Source organism: Jaculus jaculus, chromosome 18 (genome assembly GCF_020740685.1).
Source record: "Jaculus jaculus isolate mJacJac1 chromosome 18, mJacJac1.mat.Y.cur, whole genome shotgun sequence".
In the NCBI taxonomy this organism is placed as follows: Eukaryota; Metazoa; Chordata; class Mammalia; order Rodentia; family Dipodidae; genus Jaculus; species Jaculus jaculus.
In genome coordinates, this window is record NC_059119.1 from 20,585,067 (window position 1) to 20,608,684 (window position 23,618).

General features: G+C 49.8%; 1 protein-coding gene across 1 annotated transcript; it reads right to left on the minus strand.

The window, feature by feature from the left end:
• Window positions 1-1,155: 1,155 nt before the first annotated feature.
• Mat1a (methionine adenosyltransferase 1A) lies at window positions 1,156-20,039 on the minus strand. The gene is made up of 10 exons (XM_004657999.2): window positions 19,921-20,039; window positions 19,489-19,729; window positions 16,269-16,346; window positions 15,126-15,248; window positions 10,930-11,042; window positions 10,319-10,462; window positions 5,224-5,442; window positions 3,910-4,092; window positions 3,495-3,628; window positions 1,156-2,898 (listed from the first exon to the last, which is right to left on the minus strand). The coding sequence occupies exons 2-10, from the start codon at window positions 19,580-19,582 to the stop codon at window positions 2,796-2,798; spliced, it is 1,191 nt and encodes a 396-aa protein (XP_004658056.1). The 5' UTR covers window positions 19,583-19,729; window positions 19,921-20,039; the 3' UTR covers window positions 1,156-2,795.
• Between the last annotated feature and the right edge of the window lie 3,579 nt (window positions 20,040-23,618).

The window sequence follows — 23,618 nt, forward strand, 5'->3', positions numbered from 1 at the left end:
AGTGATGAATACTGGGGAGAACCAAGAACCATCAATATGACAAGAAAAGAGGCAACTGCCTAGCATGAGACTAGTCATTTCTGTTACCTCTGGATGAGGGGTGATGCTTGGGGTCAAGAGCACACGCTGAGACCATGGAGCCACTGACCAACACAGTGGTAGTTTGAATGGATGTCCCCCAATAGATTCAGGAGGTTTTTTTTTTTTTAATGTGTAGCCCAGGCTGGCCTCAAACTCCTGATCTTCCTGCAATATCCTACCAGCAGGTGCCACCACAACCAGCTCAGGAGTTTTATTCTTGGTGTCACTGTGGGCAAATCCTAGGGTGCAGCCCTAAGGTGTGTTGGGGGGAGGCAGATCTGGAACTCCAGCCCTCAGGTTTGCAGAGAACAGAGGGAGTTCTTCCTGGGTTCCCTGATGTTTGGCTGCTGGTTTTTTTGCTCTTGTATTTTGGTGGTGGATTTTCTCTTTTTTCACTATGATGGAACTTCGGCTGGATCTGTAAGTGTCAATAAATCCTGCTCTTCCCACAAACTGTGTCTGGTTTGGAGGTTCATCCCAGCAAAGTGAACCTCACTCCAACAGTGCCCTTGTCACATTCCTAACCTTCTTGGATCCTCAGGTCCTCATATCTTTCTTTCTCTCTATTTATTTATTAATTTATTCATAGGGAAAGAGAGAGAGAGAGAGAGGAAGAGAGAGAGAGAGAATGAGGAGAGAGAGAGAAAATGGACATGCTAGGGCTCCTTGCCACTGAAAACAAACTCAAGATACATGGGACACTTTGTGCATCTAGTTTTCTGTGGGTATTGGGGAATTGAATCTGGACCCTCAGGCTTTGCAAGCAAGCATCCTTTACTGCTGACTCATCTCTCCAGCTCCCTCCAATCCCCAAATCTAAGAAGGGTTACTAAGCATCTCTAATTCAGAGAGACATGAAGCTAACAGGTCGGTGCAGTGTCAATATAGGAGCTTGGAGGGAAGAAACCCCGCGTCCCACATTCCCCCGGCCCGGGGTGGCCCCAAGGTACCAACTATGTTGAGGGAGGAGAGCTGAGCAATTACTTCACAGTCAGAATTCTGGGAGTTTGCAGACAAAAAACCAAGCATAAGGTTGTTGGTCCTTGAGTCTTTTATTCATTGTCCCACCAGAATCATCAACAAATAAAGGTTTTAGTTTCCTATAACAGTGTTGACAAGAAAAATCCTACTTGTTTTCCCCTAGGGGATAAGGAAGCTATAAAATTTTGGATTTTCACTTCAAAATGCAGCTCAAGTTAGAGGAACTCAGCCATCTGCATGCCTATCCCTCCCTCTGCTCTGAGGAACTCGGGGTTCCCAGGCAGCCAGGAGCCCTGTGGAGACATGCAAGTGTCTGGGTCCCACACGGGCCTCAGGGTTTGCTGGTTAGTGGGAGCCTGGGTCCTGTTTCCTCACCCTGGTGGCAAGAGACAGCCAGGGTCTTTGTGCTACACCCAAGGCAACAGACACAGGGTGCCGGTTCTATGCATGGAGCCTGCCCAAGCCCTTCTCCAGCTTGAACCCCAGAAAGAAGCCAGGAGAAGCCCAGTGTTCCCCTGCACCTGTGGAGGCCCCTGGGAGCTAGGGACAACGCGGTTCATTGTGCAAAGCCGAGCCTGGGAACACATAGGGTAGGCAGTCCTGGCCATGGTGGGAAGGCATAGGAACATGTGGCTTCCGGGACCCTGGTGGGCAGGTGTGTCACCCAAAGGCTACCTGGCAGAAGCTCATGGCATCTCAAGCAGCTTGTCCACTGCTGGGACACTGGCGCCATTGGCCACTAGATGTCTAGACCTACGAGGGACCCAGCCTCTTCTCTGCAAGTATTGGACAGTAGCAGGCCAGGGAAAGAGGAAGCCTTGAAGGACGCGGGGCTCCAGCGGCCCCATATCCCAAGCCCCACCTGAGACTGTTTCTTAATTCCAGACTCCAGCCCAGCCTGATGGGTCAAGATGCCCAGCCACCCTGACTTTGCTGAGCGCTGCCCAGGGATCACCAAGAGCTATTCATCGGGTTAATCTTCTAATTCCCAGCAATCCAGGCCCAGGCCTTCATCAGTACAGCGCCTACAACCTCCTGTCAATCCATTTTGTCACTGCTCAGGTCTATGTCTGGTTTGACACAGGAGGGGAGGGGTGTGGGATACAGTCAGAGCTCCTTGACGTCTCAGGCAGGTTGTCCACTACCAGGAGGCTGACTATTGGACCTGTGAAAACCACAGTCACTCTGTGCCTTGGTTTCCCTACTTGTATATGAGGATAGACACCGGTGCAACTTCATCATGGTGGGATGCAGAACATGTGACACCAGTCACCTGCTCAGTCCCTCAACACGGCAGGTGCTCGGGAGATAACAGTTGAGTCAATGCTTAGTCTGGGAGGGGTCTTGAGAAGGTCTTGACTTTGAAGGGGAGACCAGTTGTCTGTGGGACACATGCTCGCGAGGAGGGTGCAGGCTATTTAGCTCTTCAACAGGAGTAGCTTTTCCATTAAATCAACACTGCCTTTGTCTGAGGGCCAGGCAGGGGACATTGTGACTATCCTTGCCAAAAGGACCTGAGTCCCAGCACTAGAAAGCCATCGCCCACCATGACCCACACTATTCATGAGGATTACAAGTTGCCGGATGGGGGTGGGGAGGAAATTAGATTGGACGGACTTTTCCTGAAGGGTGGGGGCAGGGAAAGCATGCCGGGAGGCACTGGGACACTAGGGAGTTGTCACTACAGACAAGAGGAACACCCGGCACAGGGTCAGGCCCAGCTCCCACCAGCTCTAGAACACGAGCTTCTTGGGAACCTCCCACGGAAACTCGCTTCTCCCGAAATGGCCGTAGCATGCCGTCTTCTGGTAGATGGGCTTCTTCAAGTCCAAGTCCCTGTGCAGACAGCAGAAGCCACGGTCATTTCAAAGTGGGCGGGGGCAGCATTGATTTCCATACAAAGGACAGGCTCTAGGGATGGTCATATCTGAGCTTCACCACCACGCTGATCTACACCATGGCACCTTGAGGCTCAATAGCTTAGAGAGTGGTGGCCCTGGGGTGGCCCTGCGGTTCAGAGACAGCGGAACACTTCCACACGGGCCCAGGACTTGGGCTCCACCTGATGGCGCCTTTCTCACCCCTAGTCCACTGACCCTGGGCCAGGCTGATACCGTCATGGACAAGTGCCCCAGGCAACAAGGATGTCACAAGGGCATGTATGAAAGGACTTGCCCGACCTGATTCCCAGCCAACTGGCCTCGCAGTGATTTTCCTGACATGCCCCAGCTGCTCAGAGATGACCCCACTAGAGTGGCTGCTGGGACAGCGGGAATCTCACACAGCCTCCTTTTCCCCTGAGACTCAAGGTAACTGAGCCAGGCGTGTCCACTGGGTCACTATAAGGAGCTTAGAAAGTCTTTCAATCAGTGGAGCTGTCCGTCTGGGTGGGGGAGGGGCAGGGTCCCATGTGCACATGGCGGCACTTTTACCTGACAATGACGCCAGGCCGGAGGTCGAAGTTCTTATTCACCACATCTAGCAGCTCCCGCTCTGTCTTCTTGGAGGTCCCGTAGGTGAAGATCGAGATGGACAGTGGCTCCGCCACACCGATGGCGTAGGACACCTTACAGAAAGGCTCGGCTCAGGGACAGAGGCCCTCACAGAGACAGGGGCAGCGGGAATCATGGTGCTCTTGCCCACCCTGGCCCCGTGCCAACCCTGCCCACTGAGCACCCTCTCCCTGAATGTCTGCTCTCCTTCCTGGGTGCCAGAGCCCCGGCCGCTCGAGCCAAGAGTGTCCACGAATAACAAATATGACACTCTCCCCATGAGGCCAGTGTCTCGTTACTCTGGGATAGTCAGGGACCCTCAGCAGGGACAGGAAGGCAGGAGAGGGTGACCTACCTGGACAAGAACTCTCCGGCAGAGCCCCGCCTTCACCAAGGACTTGGCCACCCAGCGAGCAGCATAGGCTGCTGAACGGTCCACCTTCGTGTAATCCTTCCCAGAGAAGGCTCCACCGCCATGGGCTCCCCAGCCTCCATAAGTGTCCACAATAATCTTGCGACCTGTGACGCCAGCATCCCCCTGCAGGGAGGGAGGGGGGAGAGGGAGAGAGAGAGAAAGACAGAGAGGGAGGGAAATGGAGAGGAGTTGAGAATGCTGGATGGAGTAGAATCCCTCAGGAAGGATGCCCTGAGCTGCCTGGAGCCATTTACCAAGACCGCTTGGCTGGGACTCAGATAGAAGCCACAAGCAACCAGCTACAGAAGTCAGGTGACCTTTGTCAGAGCCTCATTGTCAAGTGCACAAGAGCGTGCAACCTCAGTCCATGAAGACGCCTCTCAGAGGGGGAAAGGAATGGGAAGTGAAAGAAATGGGAAATGGGGAGAGTCTGTTCTCACTGATCCTCTGCTAACCTTAACACACATATGTCTAGGCTTTGAGATGGCTTTCAAGATAACAATAAGCTTGGCCTTCCTTGGACTTGTCTCAACACTGTGTCTGCTCACAGAGCCTGTTATGGGAGGCTTCACACTGTGGCGATACCTGCAGTGGTGCTGACCCACAGAAGTCGGCTGTCTGTAGACGCGGGTCCACCAATCCTTACTTTCTCACTTCTGTATGCATACAGGGGTGAAGGAGCGCAGCTGGCCCCGCTACAAAGGGGCTGAAGAGATGGCTCCGCTGTTACGCGCTTGCCTGCAAAGCCTAAAAGACCTGGGTTCGATACCCCAGTATCTGTGTAAAGCCAGATGCACAAAGTGATGCATGCATCTGGGGTTCTTTTGCAGTGGATAAAGGCCCTGGCACACCCATGCTCTCTGTCCGTCTCTCTTCCCTGTCTGCTTGCAAAGTAATAAATATATATATATATATATATATATATATATTTAATCCCTGAACCAAGGATCTGGTGCCTAATTATTAGAGCTGGAGACAGGCATGGCACTGCAGGGCCAAGTGAGTGCTCAGACAGAGAGAAACGACCACTGGGCAAGCGCGCTGGCATTTGGGATGGTTGGGTGGGCGGGCCACAGGTGGCAGTACAGTCATGCCTCGCAGTGCATTCGATGCCCAGAGGCCAAAACTCACATCTACTCTAGGGCCCGACGCAGCTGAGCCACTGCCAGCTACCACTTGTGGTCTTTGAAAGGTGAGCAGCCTTGTTGGCTGAGAACACACAGCAGCAGGGCCTTGTCAGGGACAAGGACGCACCTGGGGCCCTCCGATGACGAACCGCCCGCTGGGCTGCAGGTGGTAGATGGTGTCTTCGTCCAGGTACTTGGCGGGCACCACGGCCTTGATCACTCGCTCCTTCAGGGCCTCGCGCATGGCTTCCAGGCTTATGTCCTCGTTGTGCTGCACAGAGATGACGATGGTGTGGATGCGCACAGGGATGACCGCGCCGTTGTCCTGCGTGTACTGGACCGTCACCTGTCCATCAGAGAGCAAGGGAGATGGCGTGAGGCCGAGAGGCAGGCTGACCTGAGGACATGCGGCTGCCAAGCGCAGATCCCTAGCATGCAGGCAGGGCCCCCCAGATGCCACGCGGGACTTCTCCTCCTCAGTAGACCTATGGAGAGTTGATATGTCACGTTTTCACATTTTCACACGTGGCTGTTGGCCCAGCGCTCTGGGCGACGGTAAATAGCACAGTCCTTCCTGTTGAGGGCGCTTCCTCTTACACCAGGCACCACCCCTTCTGTCCCAGAGGATACTGGGTGCCAACGAATGCCTCTGTGGCCAAAAACATCTTGCAACTTTCTGCATGGGCTTGGGGCCAAAGTGTTCCTGCTCCTGCCGCGTGTCACAGCAGCTCACGGGCCATGTGTTGCTGGCCGGCATGAGGACCCCTTGGTCCCGAGCTGTGAAAGGTTAAGAAAGGACACAGACCCGGGGCACTATCCGTTGGCACCCAGAGCCTCTGAGATGGAGGGCAGAGGCTTGGCAGGCAGCCCAGCACCCTCGGAGAAGGATCCCCGAAGTGCGTGCACGGGCCAGTGAACTCTGCCTACTGTAGTGGAAGGGTGACAGAGACCCTGGCCAGGGTGGCTGAGGGAAACTCTGGGTGCTTGCCCTCAAGAAAGGAAAAGCAGACATATGTGTAAGGAGGGGCCTTGCCTACAGGGCTCACAGGCACAGCATGGGCATGAATTGAATGTTCACCTCTACCTTGACAAGTTCTGTGTTCATTCTGTACACAGCTCATTGAGGGAGGAATTCCTTTCTTCCTCTTCCTATTTATTTATTTATTTATTTATTTTTTGAGGTAGTGTCTCACTCTGGCCCAAGGTGACCTGGAATTCACTATGTAGTCTCAGGCTGGCTTTGAACTCATGGTGCTCCTCCTACCTCTGCCTCCCGAGTGCTGAGACTACAGGCTTGCACCACCACACCCAGGCGAGGGAGGTGTTCTTACCCCCAGTTTGCAAAGGAAGAAAACAGTTGATAGGATATAAAAAAAAAAAGAAAAAAAACTTGTCTGCCATCTCACAGCCTGTTTATGACTATCAACCACACCCTGCCCAGCCTGACCCACAAGCTTGCAGCGCTCTCACTGTGGCCCAGACAAAATGGTTCTCCAGAGACGCTGTAGAAATATGGTCACATCACTGGGCACAGAAGCCTGACGTTCCAGACCCATCTATTTTGGTGACAAAGGAAAAGATCCCTGGGTTTGCAGAGTGGGAGCGCGTGCTAAGGGTAGAGGGTGGGGCGGGGAGAGAAAGCAGTGGGTGAGCAAGCTTTATATGCCAGAAGCCATGCCAAAGATGTACAGCTGTTATCAGCCCGTTCTCCAGACAGGACAGAGGAGGTTCTAGAATGCATATGTGTTGGTCAAGACCACACGCATGAACTAGGTCTGAACCAGAGATTTGTAACCTGACGGCCTGTTCTGTCCAGCAGAAGGTTGTTTCTTTGATGAGCCTGGACCAGCTGCTGAGCCTCCGGCTCCATGCTGCCTGAGCAGTGCGTTCCTGTCAAAGCCGTGTCCAGACAGCTCTGCCAAATGCCTAGGTAGTGACACTGGCCTGCCAACGCAAGATTTCATCCTCCCAGCGCTCTGCCAGGACCCCGCAGCCCGCTGTGCCTCCCTGGAGGCTATGGCATAGCAAGGTCTGTGCCTGCTCAAGGCCCCTCACAGATGCATTCAAAGCAGGACACATCCATGACTTCTCAAGTCTTTTGGCTAAGATCAAATGCAGCAAAGTGGGGTCTACATCCTATTCTGGCTCTGTGCCCTATTGCTCCAAAAAGCAGTCAAATGAGTGTGATCTGAAGGAAGGGAGAGAAAGAGAAAGATCCAGAAGAAAGCAAAGAGCCTTGACCGTTGACCATAGTGAGACAGGCACATGAGCAGTTATAAAGGACTAACCCTTAAATGCTGGGCTGCCATTCCATTAAAGGGAACTAGATAGGGGAGGAGGGTTGCCCAAAAAAGAGACCCTTGGCAGGCTTGAGGAGCACCTCAAGTTACCTCCTGGCACCACAGGAAGAGGACAGGTTGTGAAGAAGCAACCTGACTGCTCTCCACCGCTCCCTGCATGTTTCTACCCCTGCCAGGCAAACACCACCATGCTGAACCCCAGAACCAGTGGCCCAGCAAAAGGGACCAAACTCCGCTCTTATCTCATCATGTCAGCAGATATGGGGGGAAAAATACCGCATGGAAAACAGAGCTCTGACCCGGTACAAAAATAGCCATCGAACTGCCACCCGATTCCCGATATCAGCAGCGAGAATTTGCTCAGGTGGAAAGACTCATCCTGTTCGCAGTCAACATGGGCGAGGATGGAAATCCTTTACAAAGAGGCTCTGGGGAGGGAGGCCTGCTGCCGTTCCTGGCACAGGGTCCCCTGTGTGGAGGGGGTGCGGGGAGGCAGCTGGGCTGGCTGCCCCGTGGCCAGCTGAGGGATCCCATAGAGCGCTCTTAGCAAGCGGCACCCTGCGGCTGACCCAGCACCATGGCCGGGAGTGAGGCCGACCTTGGCAATCGCTGAAGAGAATGCAGTGAATTGTCCCAGGCAAGGGAGTCCCAGGAAAGCCCTTCCTTCTTTCCCTCCCGGTCCCTGAGACCCGGAAGCCTTCTCTTTCTGAGGTCTTTCCTACTACAAGCTGGTCACACATGTGTATCTTCCTTTCCTCTCTCACCCAAGGGAAAGGGAAGCTCTGTGAGTCTCACTGCTTTCTTCCCAACTCCCACCCCCCGTTCTCAGGTTGCCTTTTCTGGGGAGCTCCACCCCGATTCTGAATTGTAGCCCCATTCCAGCACAGTATGGGCCACGGCATGCCAACACTTATGTGCCCTTCCTTTTCGGTACCATCACAGACTACATGTTCATTACCGTGCCCTACAACCTCCACCATCATCGTCTGAGGGCGCCTGGTGACCCCACCTCCACTTTGGGAGACGTGAATAGCACAGGAAGTCTTAAGAAAAGAAGGGGGCCGTAAGCTCACGTTCTCGCCCTAGTTCCAGCTGGAGCGAGACCTCTGGCCTGCGAGCGGTCCCTCCCTCGGGACAGGGAGCAGGCGCCTCTGATCTCTGTGTGACTGGAGGGGGCCACATGCTCCACACTGAACTGCACCAATGTAGCAATTCCAAGCACAGGAGCAAGAGAAGGTGCTGTCTGGGGGTAGCCAGGGATGGCATCCATAAGGACATGGGCTTTGCTGACCTCTTATGGGCCAGCGAGGTCCAGAGAAGGACCCCAAATAAGACTAAGACAGGAGCACAGATGTGACCCCCACCCCAAGGCACAAGGGCAACCCGGGTGAAATGATGTCTGTTAAACGGAAATGCTACAGAGGGGTAAAGGCAGGCAGGGAAGCTAACCCTGGAAGACCGTAAACAGGCTTTGGACGACAGAATGAAGCGCGGATTAAGTCCCACGGGAAGGTGACTGCGCAGCACTGGGACATGAACAGAGGAGGCGTGGGAAATGACCTGGCGCTGCCAAGCAGACAGAACCTTTGGGAGGGAGGGGTGCTGACGTTGGCCTGGCTGGAGTTGGGGCAGCACTGGGAAGGACTGGGCTGGAATGGTAGAGACAGAGGGCACGGGTTCAGTGGAGACGGCCGGCACCAAGTAGGACTGAGGGACCGGGGTTTGCTCCATGTTGGGTTGCGTGTCACACAGAGAGGGGCATGCGCTAAACTCTTGGGCACACATGCTGCCAAGGTGAATGAGAAACGGGGCTGCAGATTCAGAGGGACCAGAGAGGGGAGACTTGGAAGATGAATTTGAGAAGGAGAAACCGAGCCCCACCAAGTGCGAATAAAGGGTGAGGTCACTCGGAGGGAGAAGGTGCCCGTGTCCTTGGGACCTTGTGTTGGGGCACGGAAGAGGGGTCTGGACAGGCAGCCACTGGCCAAGGGCCACCAGGATCATCGCACAGGGGACATGCGGAGTGAAGGGTGACGGGACACCTCCACATGTGCTAACACTTGCATCAGCACTGGCCTTCAGATAGCAATGGGTTTCAACACGGCGGGGAGCAGGGAGGTCAGGGCCCTGCTGTTGGAACTGGACGTGTCAAAGGTGAAGCATCTTATCAAGAAATATAAACAAGCAGAAGGACCACAGGATGACACAGCAAGCCCAGACAGCCTGGCGAGATGGCGAGAACTGCTTATTTGTAAGGGCAGGGGCCCCCATGTCTGAAATGGGTAAAGAAGTCTGCCAGAAACTGGTCAATATTAAAGTCTGCCTACGCCCACAGAGCAAACCACATCTCTTAACTGTTCTTTTAACTTTTCTGAATTTTTGATTTTCTTTTTTTTTTTGAGGCAGAGTCTCACTCTAGCTCAGGCAGACCTGGAATTCACTATGTAGTCTCAGGGTGGCCTGGAACTCACGTGGTCCTCCTACCTCTGCTTCCCCAGTGCTGGGATTAAAGGTGTGCACCACCATGCCTGGCTCATTTTTATTTTATTTTTTTACTTATGGGGGGGATGGGCATGAAGACCTCTAGCCACTGCAAACAAAGCATGCACCACCTTGTGCATCTGGCTTACATGGGTCTTGGATAATTGAACCTGGGTCCTTTGGCTTTGTAGGAAAGCTCCTTAACTGCTAGGCTATCCCTCCAGCCCAGAATTTTTGTTATTTTATATAACGAAATATTATGGGGTGAGGGCAGGAGGGTGGGTCACCTAGACCAGAAAAGTTTTCAAATAAATAATTTTTTTTAAAAAAATGCATAATGCGTTGAGTGCCCCGGACTGAATACATTTATCTTACAAACAGTAAGATCCACGAGGCCTCAGGGTGCTCGGCATTCTGCAGGAGGTCGAGGGCGCCGCTCACCTGAGTTTTAGAGTCAGGTCTCAGCCAGGGCAGGACACCGGAGCGCCTCAATTCTGCCATCCGGGAGTTGAGCTTGTGCGCGAGGACGATGGTGAGGGGCATGCACTCCTCTGTCTCATCCGTAGCGTAGCCAAACATCAAACCCTGGGGCGGGACAGCGGGGCACACTGAGCCACCACCAGGTGTGAATAAAGGGAGAGGACAGCTCGGGCAGGACGGGAGCTCTCTTGGAATCTCAGGTTTTGTTTGGTGTTTCAACTTTTCTTCAAGGGGTCTCATACTCAGAGCACTTCTGCACTAGGTGTTTTGGAAGGGGAAGACATTGTCCCTGACCACCACCCACCACCCGCCCCCCACAGACACACACACCCTGGAAGGGGAATTCAAGCTCACGTTGGGCATTAACGAACCCAGCTTTCTTCAACACGCCTTAACATTACTGCGGGCCTGCTCCTCCCTCCCACTCCCCTGGTGAGTCAACAGAACAATGGGATTACTCCTTTTCTCACATGGTTCCCTACGAGCTCCGCTACACAGGTCATAGCCTGGCCCAAGGAAGACCAAACCACAGTGAGGTCTCCACGCAGCGTCCGTGCGCACGGGTGACATACCTGATCTCCCGCGCCAACGTCCTCCTCATTTCTGTCTAGATGGACACACTGGGCAATATCTGGTGACTGCTGCTCCAAAGCCACTAGCACATTGCAGGTCTTGAAGTCGAAGCCTGGGCAGGAGGGAGGCAGGCCCGGTGGGGACACATGTCAAGACGGAGCTGAGAGCCTCCTGGGGGACTTCTCCTACTCAGTCCCTAGCATGGCTTGTAGTACCGGGCTGGGTGGCCTCTGGCTCATGGCAGAGGCACGGGACGGTGTGGGAAGACCATGGGCCACGAGGAACTCTCGTCAAATACAATTAATTATAGTATACTGTGATGGCTAATCTCTGGTTGTCAACTTGACAGGATTTAGAATCACCATGGAAACAAACCTCTGGTCATGTCGGTAAGGGCTTTTCTAAATTAAATTGGTTGAGGCGGACAGACCCACTTTAACTGTGGGTAGCAGTAGCCTATGAATTCCTGGACTGTGTAAAACGAGAAGGCTAGCTGAATTGTCAGTCTCTATCACTCGCTTTATTTTCTGTTGATGTGATGACGTGACGCTGGCTGGCTTCCTGCCCCTCTCCTGATAGACTTGATCCTCTGGAATGTGAACTGAGAGAAACCTTTTCCTTCTTTGTTTTCAAAATGTATTTTATTTATTTATTTGCAAGGAGAGAAAGAGAAACAGAGAGAGAGAGAGAGAGAGAGAATGTATGTACCAGGGTTTCTAGCCACTGCAAATGAACTCCAGATGCATGCACCACTTTGTGCATCTGGCTTTACATAGGTACTAAGGAATTGAACCCTGGTCCTTGGGCTTTGCAGACAAGTGCCTTAACCTTTGAGCCCTCTCTACAGCCTAACCCTTTCCTTCTTTAAGTTGCTCTTGCTCAGGCATTTTGTCCCAACATAAGAAAGTGACTGGCGTATTCATTTTGCCGCACTGACTTGCACCTTGGTGAGAGAAGTGCATCCCTCGCAGAACTGCTGCATAAAAACCAGCGGTCACTGGAGCTGCCCTGCCTGACAACAAAGTGGGTGACCAGTGGCCCTGTCCTTTAGGTACTCCCCAAGGAGCCTTCCAGAACCTGATTTCAAAATCAATCACACAACTAGCTAGGTGTGATCCTAGTATCTGGAAAGCAGAGGCAGAAGAATCAGAAGTTCGAGGTCATCTCTGGCTGCATAGAGAGTTTGAGGTCAGTGTGGGCTACATAAGGCCCTGTTTCAAAAAGAAAGGAAGGAAAGAAGGAAAAGGAAGGAGAAGGGGGAACAAAGGAAGAAAGTCACTGCACTGATTGAAATTCAAAGGACCTTCCAATGCCAACATTCAGAAGCCCAGGTATGTGTCTAACCCAGAATTAAACACCCTGAACAGATAGCATGTATGTGAACCACCTAGGGAGACTCTCTGACCCTGAGATGGAACAGGGCCCATGGCAAATAAAAATGCCGCACCTCTGGGGTCCGGGTCTTGTCTGAAAAACTGTGGCACTGAGCTGGGGGCCAGCCTGTGGCATGCTGGGCTCTGGCTCAAGGAATCCTTGTCAATAGTGGTTCCCAGCTGGGCGCTCCATGAGAAACCTCATGTTTCCCTCCCTGTCAGATCTCCCGGGTATGATGGACTCAGCTACCGGATCGTGAGAGTGAGGAGCTCAACCCATAGATGCCCTGCCCATGGTCCTCTAGCCTCTTCCCAGACTCCACCAGCTGTCCCCTTCCAGTCTGTTCTCCTGCGCAGGCTGCTGCACAGAGATCCCATCTATTGCTTGTCTGTAAGCTCTAGATGGTCAAGAAACAGGAAGTAGAATTGAAGTCTGACTCAGCCCTTGTTGCCTGAACTCCTGTAGACAACACACTCAGGGCCTGGCCTTGGCATGGTGTATGCTTCCAGCTCTCTGTCTGAAATGTTCCAGCTCTGGCTCCCCTTCTGCACACACCGAAACATGACTAGCCCCCAGCACGTGTCTTGCAAGCTAACATGAGTGCTTGGCTCCTTCGCTGCACACAGGGAGTACCTCACGGTGGCCATCTGAAGACAGGCTGTCCCTTTACCCCAGAAACATAAGCTTACTTTTCACATCTCCATGTTCTCCAGTAGATGTTTTTCGATGTGCAATGCAATGAACGGTCTTGTTTGGTTTTGTCATTTTTCAGTAATTAAACCCAAGGCACCATGTTTATAAGGCAATCACTCTACCACTGAGCTACCTCCCTGGCAATGAATGTCTTTAGGTACCAAAGAGTCTCCTGTTATGCATTAGATATTTAATGTTTTGTCTAAATCATCTGTCTAAATAACGACTCTTCCCAGTGCTTAATATGTGGCAGGGATTTTAAGTAATTTGATTTTAAAAAATGGAATTTATGGACCAAAGAAACGGGGCAAATCTTGGGAAGGGCAGTGAACCCAGCGACCCTGAATCAACCACTGTAAGGATGGTTGGCCCTAAGCCTTGTTGAAACAGCCATCAAGCCCACAGTGACCCAAATGGCACAAGCCACTGCCAATCATGGGTTCAGGGGAGCTTGGCCAGCAAGTGCCACTCAGCCAGAGCTGGGCTCTATCACTTCATCCTTTCTAGGGGAAATTACCTCCTGGAAAATTTCTCTGTGACCTAATGTAGGACAGGGTTTGTTCTTGAATAAGGTTGAAATATGTATAAATAAATTGGCTTGACATGGCCGAACTGGGAAAGACTATACACTGTGAGCTTTCAAAATGTTGCTCTGGGGGCTGGAAGGATTGCTTAGTGGTCAAGGCACTTGTCTGCAAAGCCAAAAGACCCAGGTTAAATTCCCCGGGACCCACATAAGCCAGATGTACAAGGGGGCGCATGCATCTGGAGTTTATTTGCAGTGGCTGGAGGCCCTGGCACATGCCTATTCATTCTCTCTCTCTCTATCTGCCTTCTCTCTCTCTCTCAAATAAATTAAAAAAATAGAAATATTTTTTAAAAGATTGGGGCAATGAGTTTCTTCTAGAAGTCCTCAGGTCTTAGGTGACACATAGTTTCTCTTTTGCACTGATTCTGAGCCCCAAACAAATCCAATAAAAAAAACTTTCTATTCCGTTAAGAGACTTTGGGGCACATCAGACTGCTAGATGAAGCTTCTGAATGCTCCAGATGGTGTGTTCCTCTCTCGCTTCTATGTGGGAGCCATGGGCGTCTCTGGTTACCTGACCCACAGAGATGCCACAGGTCACCCTGGATAACCAGTGTGTGAAGGAGGCAGAAACGCACACCTCCCACCGGTCACTGTCTGTGAGACTGCATGCCAGGTGTGGGCCTCAGAAATTGGTCTAGAAGTAACCCTTCTTGTGACTGCGCAAGGTTACTGTATCTCCAACAGTGACCTCTGGGGCTTGGGAGAAGCCCTAGTCAAAAGAGTCCAAAGGAATTTTTCTTTAGCTGGACTTGCATGGCCATTTCCCAGAAGCTATCATGGACACTCTTAGAACTGGGGCCAGAGCCCTGCTCAGGAAGTTAGGGTCGATGAAGGGTACCGAAGCTCCCATGAAATGTCACTGCACATAGATCCTCCTGCCCTGGGCCCATTGAAACACCCCCAGACCGGGCTTCTTCCTTCAAAGGCCTCGGTCCTGTGCTCCAGCCCTGCCTGGTTGCAATGGTGCTTCTTCCCACTTCCTGGCCCAGCCCTTGCGTCTTTCCTGTGACTCAGCCTTCACGCCACATGACAGTGTTGTTGACCTGGGCCAGCCCATCTCCTTCGCTTGCTATCAGGGCCTGTTCTGGGCAGAATCCCTGCTCCCCGAATCTATGGTGGGAAGCAATATAGCTCAGTGGAAGGCACAGGTGTCCCCGCCCTGGTGGCCTCTGACAGAATGTGTTTAAGCCTCGCTCTCCCCCCAGTCCCGGTCAGAAGTACACCAGTGCCCGATGGACTGCGTGTTGTTCCCAGAAGAGGCCAGCTCCTTTCATTACGGATTTCATTCCGAGCCCCTTACAACCCCAAGAAGTTGGGGCCTCAAATGCGCCCCATCTGGGGTGGATAGGCACATCCTGGCTCTCCCAGCTTCAGTTCCACACAGACAGTGGCCAGACAGATGTGCCAAGGGCCGTTTCCACTCCTGACACAATTTGTGCCTCCGCCACACTGGAGGGTCAGGTGTGGCTCATTGTGAGATGTGGGGCTCTCTCAGCAGACACCTGTGTCCGTCCAGGCACAGGGACCCATTCTCACCCTTGGCAGAGTCGTCGTAGCCAATGTGCTTGATGGCGTCCCTCACCACGCGCTGGTAGTCCACCATGGCCACTGAGGTGATCTCCCCGCACAGAAGCACCATGCCTGTCTTGCACACGGTCTCTGCAAGGGAAGGACAGGTTGCTGTGGCTGCCAAGTGCCCACATATCTGCAAGTCTCTCATGGTACAGATGGAAAACTCACACGGGGCCTTATGAAGAATGGATTCTGAGAGAAACAATAATGCTAATAAAAAAAAAAAAAAAAGTGAGCCGGGCATGGTGGCGCATGCCTTTAATCCCAGCACTCGGGAGGCAGAGGTAGGAGGATCGCCGTGAGTTCGAGGCCACCCTGAGACTACATAGTGAATTCCAGGTCAGCCTGAACCAGAGTGAGACCCTACCTCGAAAAACCAAAAAAAAAAAAAAAAAAAAAAAAAAGTAAGTCCAGAGTTTGAGGCCAGCCTGAGGCTACATAGTGAATTCAAGATCAGCCTGGCCTAGAGTGAGACCCTATCTTTGAAAACAACAACTAACATAAAGGATTAAGTCTAGCACTGAGCCACTAAGCTAAGCACTGAGCATCTTCAAAGGATACTTTGCAGAGGCTTAGATACACTGAGCTGTGGGCCAAGAACTTACAATTTTGTTACCTTGGGCCACTTAAAAAAAAATTTTATCAGAGAGAGAGAATTGGCATGCCAGGGCCTCCAGCCACTGAAATTGAAGTCTGGATGCATGCACCATCTTGTGCACGTGTGCAACCTTGCGCCCTTGTGGCACGTCGTGCATCTGGCTTACATGTGACCCGGAGAGTCGAACGTGATTCCTTAGGCTTCACAGGCAAGCACCTTAACGGCTAAGCCATCTCTCCAACCCTGGACCACTTATTTAACCTATGTCAGTTTTCTCAACTATCCCATGAGGATAATAACAAGACTGCCAAGTAGACTAAGACAGTTGTTGAATGTAGCCATCATAATAGATCGAACTGGGGTCCTTAGGCTACACAGGCCAGCACTTAACCGCTCAGCCATCTCTCCAGCCCAAGGAGGGCATTCTTTAATACTGGCTTCAGAGCAAACGGAGTGTGGCTGTAAAACCGCAATTGGACTTCCCATTCTAACCCACTCATGTCTCTTACCACAGGCCACCTTGGCATTGGGGTCTTGCTTGAGGTGGGCATCCAGCACTGCGTCACTGATCTGGTCGCAGATCTTATCTGATAAAAGCAAATTCTAAGCGTGAAAAATCACGTAAATGTTAAGTATGGGAAACTTAAGTGTTAAAATAGTCAGACAATTTGTCAGTTTACACATCAAATCAACCTACCAAAGAAAAGAAGATAGCATCTTAGATATAAGCAACAAGAGCTGTTTTGAACTTTTATTTTTTTTCCCCAATTCCTACCTCATTTTGGATAACGTGCCTGATGTAAAATCATAAAATTACTTTAAAAAGAAAACATATTTTCAAAACCAACTCCTCTAGCTGGACTTGGCAGCATACGCCTTTAATCCCAGCATTCAGGAGGCTGAGGTAGGAGGATGGCCAAAAGTTCAAGGCCAGCCTGAGGCTATGGAATCAGTTCCAGGACAGCCTGGGATAGAGTAAGACCCCGCCTTTTAAAAAGCAAACAAAACAAAACAAAACAAAACTAGCTCTTCTAAGAGTCTAAGCAATTCATACACATACGCACATTCTCCAAATTAAAAAGCAAACAACCAAACCTCTCATCTGTCAACCTTTAGGTCTAACATGTAGAAAAGTCCTAGAAATAAGAGTTTAGAGTCCTTAGTGAGCTGTAAAGCCAGATGGGTCAAACAATGTATTGCACTGAAGGTTTCTGAGACACATTGTACCAGATATAAAACACAAGACAAGGTATATGATACTCCGTGCGCATCCTGCTCTTGATCGCTCAGCCTCCTCAAAGCCAAGCGTCCTTAGAGCAGGCCAGCATGGGGCTGACAAGGGTTCAACATGAGCTGAAGTTGACCTGCCTCTTCTGCTGCTTGCTGTAACGGCTACATGGTCTAGGTGGTAGCTCCCTCAACAGCCTGTTCCACTTTTCTTTAGTGTCACTCAAACTGAATGCTCACCACAAGAAATAAATACAAGTGGCTCTTATTGACACATATTATCTCTCACTTAGTATTGAAATAACCCAGAAGGTTTGCTGTTCATAGACTGTTTTTAAGAATCCAGATCCCAAATCAAGCAGTTCCGTTCTCAAAAGCAGATCTTAAGATTTGTAATTAAAGACACAGGTCCATCTGTCATGAAGGGTGACTTCCTCATTTTTCCTTCAGAGATGACTATAGCACATGATTGAGGTTTTCTGTCTGTTCTCTTGCCTGTGACAGATCCTGGTTTTACATTCAAGTGTGTCCAAGTCCACAACTTCTGCCCACTCACATCAATGAAGGCTGCCTGGAATGTCCTAAAATAAATCATGGCCCCTTCAGGATTACCCATAGCATTCCTAGGATTTACGTCCAGGCTGGCCAACTCTGCTTACTTAAAAGACCCAGCTCACACATGCTCCCACTCTGGGTAGAGAGAAGCAACAGCTACAATCTAGAGCTTAGTAAAGTTCTCCTCAGGGCTGGCTGTCTCTCTCTCTCTCATTCTCTTCTCTTTCCCTCTCCCTTTCCTCTCACTTATCTCCCCACTTTTCTCTCCCTCTGTTTTTTTTTTTTTTTTTTTTTTGAGATGGGATCTTATGTAACACAGACCGCCTCAAACGTACTATGTAGCTAAGGACAGAGTGGAATTCTTGATCCCCCTACTGCCCAAGTGCTGGGGTTGTGGGTGTGTGCTCAAATCTCTTTGCTCTCTCAATGCTAGAGACTGGACCCATGGCTATGCACATTGTAGTCACTACCACTAAGCTACGCCCATCCCCTGGAGTCTTTTCTGAACTGTCTTTACAGGCGTTCAAAATTTCTACCTATTACTCAGTAGGCTTTAGATAGTCAACAGTCTGTTTTCTTGGAAAGATTAAAAAAAAAAATGAGTGCTATCTTGCTGGCATAGGAAAATTGAATCTTTAAATGACAAGAAAGTCATCAAGCCTTAGAGGAAACTGACATACTTAGACAGTTAATTGATAGTGGCAAGTGAATTGGGAAATCAGATAAATGATAGGCTATCATTAAGGACACAAGACAATCAATGGATTGGCAGAAGTTTTCATTCTCTGGTCTGGAGACATGACTCAGCAGTTAAGGTGCTTGGTGAAAAAGTGCTTAAAGACCTAAATCAGTGTGTCCAACCCCAGGATTCTCAAAGTGGTATTTCTATATCCCCAGCAGCACTTCCTAGGGGCTTGTTACACATTCAAACTAATTTTTAAATTATTTTATTTATTTGAGAGAGATAGAGAGAGAAAGAGGTAGATATGCATAGAATAGGTGTGCCATGGCCACTAGCCACTGCAAATGAACTCTAGATGCATGTGCCACCTTGTGCATCTGGCTTACATGGGTACTGGGGAGTTGAACTTGGGTCCTTAGGCTTTGCAGACAAGTGCCTTAACCACTAGTCCATCACTCCAGCCCCCATTCAAATCTAAATCCTCTACTCTGCCCTATTGGATCGGACATTCTGGCCCTCAGCTTCTACAAGGCCTGCGTCTGTTACTATGAACCCCATGGCTTGGCAACCTCTATGATACATCTGAAAGCTCTGACTATCCACATGTGACCCTCACTGCGTTGAAGAAGTCTCACCCACGTCACAGACCATCAGTCTTTCAAAGACCCGAACAATGCTTGAATTTTCTTCCTCGTTTAGAAGCCATTGATACATGTGTTAGAAAATACTGGGCTAGGGATATAGCTCAGAGGTAGAGTCCTTGCCTAGCATGAGCAAGGCTGTGGATTCAATCCTTACTACCACCACCACCACAAAAAGTAATAATAATAACAAATTACCCTGAGGTTCCCAGTACCTGGAGATCCACTTAGCACCCACCAGAACACAGAGATGTTCCCCGCTAGACCACGCATGCTTTCTATGTAAGCCTTAGTCCTGTCTGAGGAATAACTCGCTACTAATAGAATAAATATTTACTCAAAAATGTTTTAAAACATCAAAAGCTGATGATGCATGTGGTATGAATTAACCGTCCCCTGTCCTCTACTTCAGCCTATTGGGCTGAGATGCTGTGTAGACAGCAACATGACCCTGGGCTTCAAAACGAGTGGCAGTTTGCACACCTATCTCATACAGTTGCCCCAGGGCGCTCTCTATGGTAGCTCATCTATCTGCTTTGCTTTTAAGGCGTGTAGCAAAAGTGGCTCTCTAGGAACAGGCTGGGAAGGACAGGTTTGTCCACCAGTCGGGGACAATCTACTTACCCGGATGTCCCTCTCCCACAGATTCTGATGTGAACATGAAGGCTCCCTCCTCACATACAGTACGGTCACACAAGCCATCCACCGGTCCATTCATTGCTTCACACTTTTCTGGCCCACTTCTTTAAGGTGACAATTTTCAGGGCTAGGACTTTGCGTGAGTTTTTCTTTTCTTTTTTTCTTCTTTCTCCAAACCCAACAGGTTGGTCTTGGGCAGTCACAGGGGTCACTTCTGCCTAAGTGCCTATGGACACGTGAGAACAAGGTGAGGATGAGTGATGGAGGGCAGGGAGTGGATGGAGTACAGATGTCACTCCCTCCAGCTGGTCACAGCTTGCCTCCTTAGTGACTCCTATATATGGAAAAGTGAAAGTGACTGAGTAATCATGCGGGAGCAGCGGAGGAGTCCATTTCCTGGGAGGGGAGCGTGCTTACCTTGAGGAATTTCAGCCTTCGGTTCAGACGTCCCAAGAGTGGGAAGGGGGTGCTGCACGTGGGGTGAAGACCGCTGTGGACTCCAGCCAGAAGCACCGTTGAGGCGTCCTTCAGCTCTCTAGCTGATCTCAGTGCGCTTGCAGGATTAACATCCCATTTTATAGGTTGTGGGGGGATGCTAGGGCTACTTAGAGGTAGACAGGTAGCAAGAAACATTTCCTGGTGATTGGGTTGGAGCTAAGATTGCAACACTGTGCGGCTGGGCCGTGGGCGCTCGGGCTCCTCCCCCACGTCTGCTGTGGATTGGGCTGGTCCGGCTACCTCTTGGGGCCCGAGTGGAGCCTGCACCTTTACTCTGCCTTGTTACACAACAGACTCACCTGCCGAGGGAAAACACTGCAATGCTCATTTGTCTGCTACCAGAAATCACCTAAGCTGTCAACTTCTCCAAGAGGCTCGCAGGCAAATGATCAAGCAAGGCATTCAAAAACAAAAGTACCTGGGTTGATAACAGAGTAATATGTTTACTTTTCTGGAGGGAGGAATTTTGAGAAACAGATTTACTACATGGAAATTAATTACTAGAGTTGTTTCCCAAAGTTGACCAGATGATAAACTCGGGGTTTCGTGCCTGCAGTCTTCGTAGTATAACATCTGCCTTACTTTTGCTTTAGCCAGGAGCAGTAAACAGAATTCTATCCCTAGCTTATGTCCTAATGACGGCTTCTGTCTCCCGATTTTTTTTCTCCTACTCTCAGACCTGGCGGCGTATTCGTGGAACAATCGAGTCCACTGAGGAGGATGGATGAGAAACCGGTTCCCACTAGAATGCAATAAAAAGTAATCAACCAAGACTTTGTGCTTCAAGGCTGGACTGTGGGAAGTGCAAGATACAGACCATCTTGGCAACTAAAACTTCATCTATGATGCGAACATTTAACACATTTGTTTTTCCAGCCTTAATTCTTGTGCTCCAAATCTTGACTTCTGTCGGTCAACAGTCTTACAATGATGAGATGACATCTTAAGGAACAACATGAACCATCTTATGTGTGCATATGTAGTAAAGGCGTTTGGTGAACTCAATGGCTTAAGCTCAAAACTGCTGCAAGCTTGGAGAGGAGAAAGGTCACTGAGAAGGGATGGAAAAATGAAAAATCAAATTGGGACTTTCGACAAAATCACCTGGTCATTCCAGCACACAGACCTTTCCCGTTTGCACTTAAAATATTTCAACATCGTTGTTGCTTGGAAAATTTCTTTGGCGTACATTAGTTTCAAACCAAGATACAATGTGAACTAATATTTAATTGGAACTAGATACCAGTTACACTACCAAGTGGATCTGTGTGACAGATATTATGTTCTAAAGGCGCTTGCTTGCAATGCCTGCTGCCCTGGGTTCAATTCCCCAGTGCTCACATAAAGCTAGGTACTCAAAGTGGCACACATGTCTGCTTTGTTGGCAGTGGCAAGAGGCCCTGGTGTGCCCTAACTCTTCCCTCACAAATAAATAAACATATGTTTTTTTAAAAAAAAATGTTTTATTTATTTATTTGAGAGTAACAGTCAGAGAAAGAGGCAGAGAAAAAGAGAGAGAGAGAATGGGCGCACCAGGGCCTCCAGCCAGTGCCAATGAACTCCAGATGCATGCACCACCTGTGCATCTGGCTTACGTGGGTCCTGGGGAATCGAGCCTCAAAAAGGGGTCCTTAGGCTTCACAGGCAAGCACTTAACCGCTAAGCCATCTCTCCAGCACCATAAACATATGCTCTTTTTTTTTTTTAATTTTATTTATTTATTTATTTGAGAGCGACAGACACAGCGAGAAAGACAGATAGAGGGAGAGAGAGAGAATGGGCGCGCCAGGGCTTCCAGCCTCTGCAAACGAACTCCAGACGCGTGCGCCCCCTTGTGCATCTGGCTAACGTGGGACCTGGGGAACCGAGCCTCGAACCGGGGTCCTTAGGCTTCACAGGCAAGCACTTAACCGCTAAGCCATCTCTCCAGCACCATAAACATATTCTTTTAAAAGGGAAGTTGAAGCATCGAGTAGCCATCGGAGTCCTTAGATGCCGCAAGAAGACAGAAAGCAAGGCAACAAGGCCCCCTTTGGATTCCAAAATGATAACATCATGGGGCAGATGGTACCAGTGTTGGGGTATGTTCCATGCAGAGAGGTGGGACTTCCAGGAATGTGTGCCGGAGGACTCTATAGTTATGGCCACCAATTCAGAATGAGGGAAGGCTCTGGAAGGCACCCTGTTTAATACCCATCTCATGTGTGTGTTTCTTACAGCACTCCTATGGAATGCTGGGATGTCTCACGTCCTTTCAGTAAATAAATGAAAGAACACAGCGCACAGAACCCAGTGGTTGGGAATGTAACTGCAGGGAAACTTGGTTCTTCCTCCATAACCAACTCATGCAGCCTGGAGTTTCCTTGTTTGCTGGGGCTGCTCTTTCCCAATGAAAGGTGAAATAATTACCTGCCTCCTGGCATGATTGTGAGGGAAATTAGATTATGTACATATAATGAGCATTAATCATACTGCTAGCAAATAAAAACTGGCCAAGTATTAGCTAACATTAGAGTACACACCTATAAACACACTATTCTTCAGAACAAAACAGATCAGATCATAGTGGTATGTGTGTGCATGTGTTCATGCATATGTCTATGTATGTTTGCAGCTTGTTTTTCCCAAAGCACCCTATGGTCTTCTTTGCACATCTCTAAATGCGGATAGACCTCATCTGCTTAGCACCTGAATGGTATTCCACTATAGGAATGTACCATAAAGTCTTTGACCATTCATTCCCCAATGACTGAGTATTTTGATTTCCCAATTTTTTTGTTTATTTTTATTCATTTACTTGAAAGCACCAGGCAGAGAGAGAAAGAGGGGGAGAGAGAGAAAGAAAGGGAGAGAGTGAATGGGCACGCCAAGGCTTCCAGCCACTGCAAACAAACTCCAATTGCATGTGCCACCTTGTGCATCTGGCTTACGTGGGTCCTGGGGAATCAAGCCTTGAGCCTTGGACTTCACAGGCAAGTGCTTAACTGCTAAACCATCTCTCCAGCCCAACTTCTCCAATTTTTTTAATATTACAATAATGCTACCGAGATAATATTTATCATACGCATGTTGTAAAAATATAAAATGGTAGCCAGGTGTGGTGGTGCATGCCTTTAATCCCAGCACTTGGGAGGCCAAGGTAGGAGGATTATTGAGAGTTTAAGGTCAGTCTGAGACTACATAGTGAATTCAGGTCAGCCTGGGCTACAGTGAGACCCTAGCTCAAAAAACCAGTATATATATATGTGAGGTGTGGCTGTGTAAATCCAAGCATTCTGGGGTCTGAGGCAGGAGGATCAAGAGTTGAGCTACACAGCAAAGCCTGTTTCCAAACACAGAAACAGCTAAGAGTTAACGTCCCCCCCCCCTTTTTTTTTAACCAGTTAGATAAAGCAAATAGCAATCCACACTAAAGTTAAAATAGCAGTTTCAGTCTGTTCCTCCTCAGAAAGAACTAGATCTTGGAAAGGTAAATAATTACTTTAAGAGACAAACTCACAAGGACTTCATAGTTCAAAATTTCCACCCTGCACGCAAACTGGATCTTTCCTATGCACAGGTCGTCCTGATCTCCCTTACGCATGAACTGTCCCCTTATGTCCTCCTTAGCTCTGCAA

What these genes read in the sequence shown, in the direction of transcription:
- Mat1a (XM_004657999.2), bottom strand. Translation starts at nt 19,582, where the DNA reads ATGAATGGACCGGTGGATGGCTTGTGTGACCGTACTGTATGTGAGGAG. An exon ending in CTACGACGACTCTGCCAAGG is followed by an intron (nt 11,043 to 15,125) that starts GTGAGAATGGGT and finishes CCTCCTGCCCAG; the next exon opens with GCTTCGACTTCAAGACCTGC. An exon ending in ACGTTGGCGCGGGAGATCAG is followed by an intron (nt 10,463 to 10,929) that starts GTATGTCACCCG and finishes GTCCCGCCCCAG; the next exon opens with GGTTTGATGTTTGGCTACGC.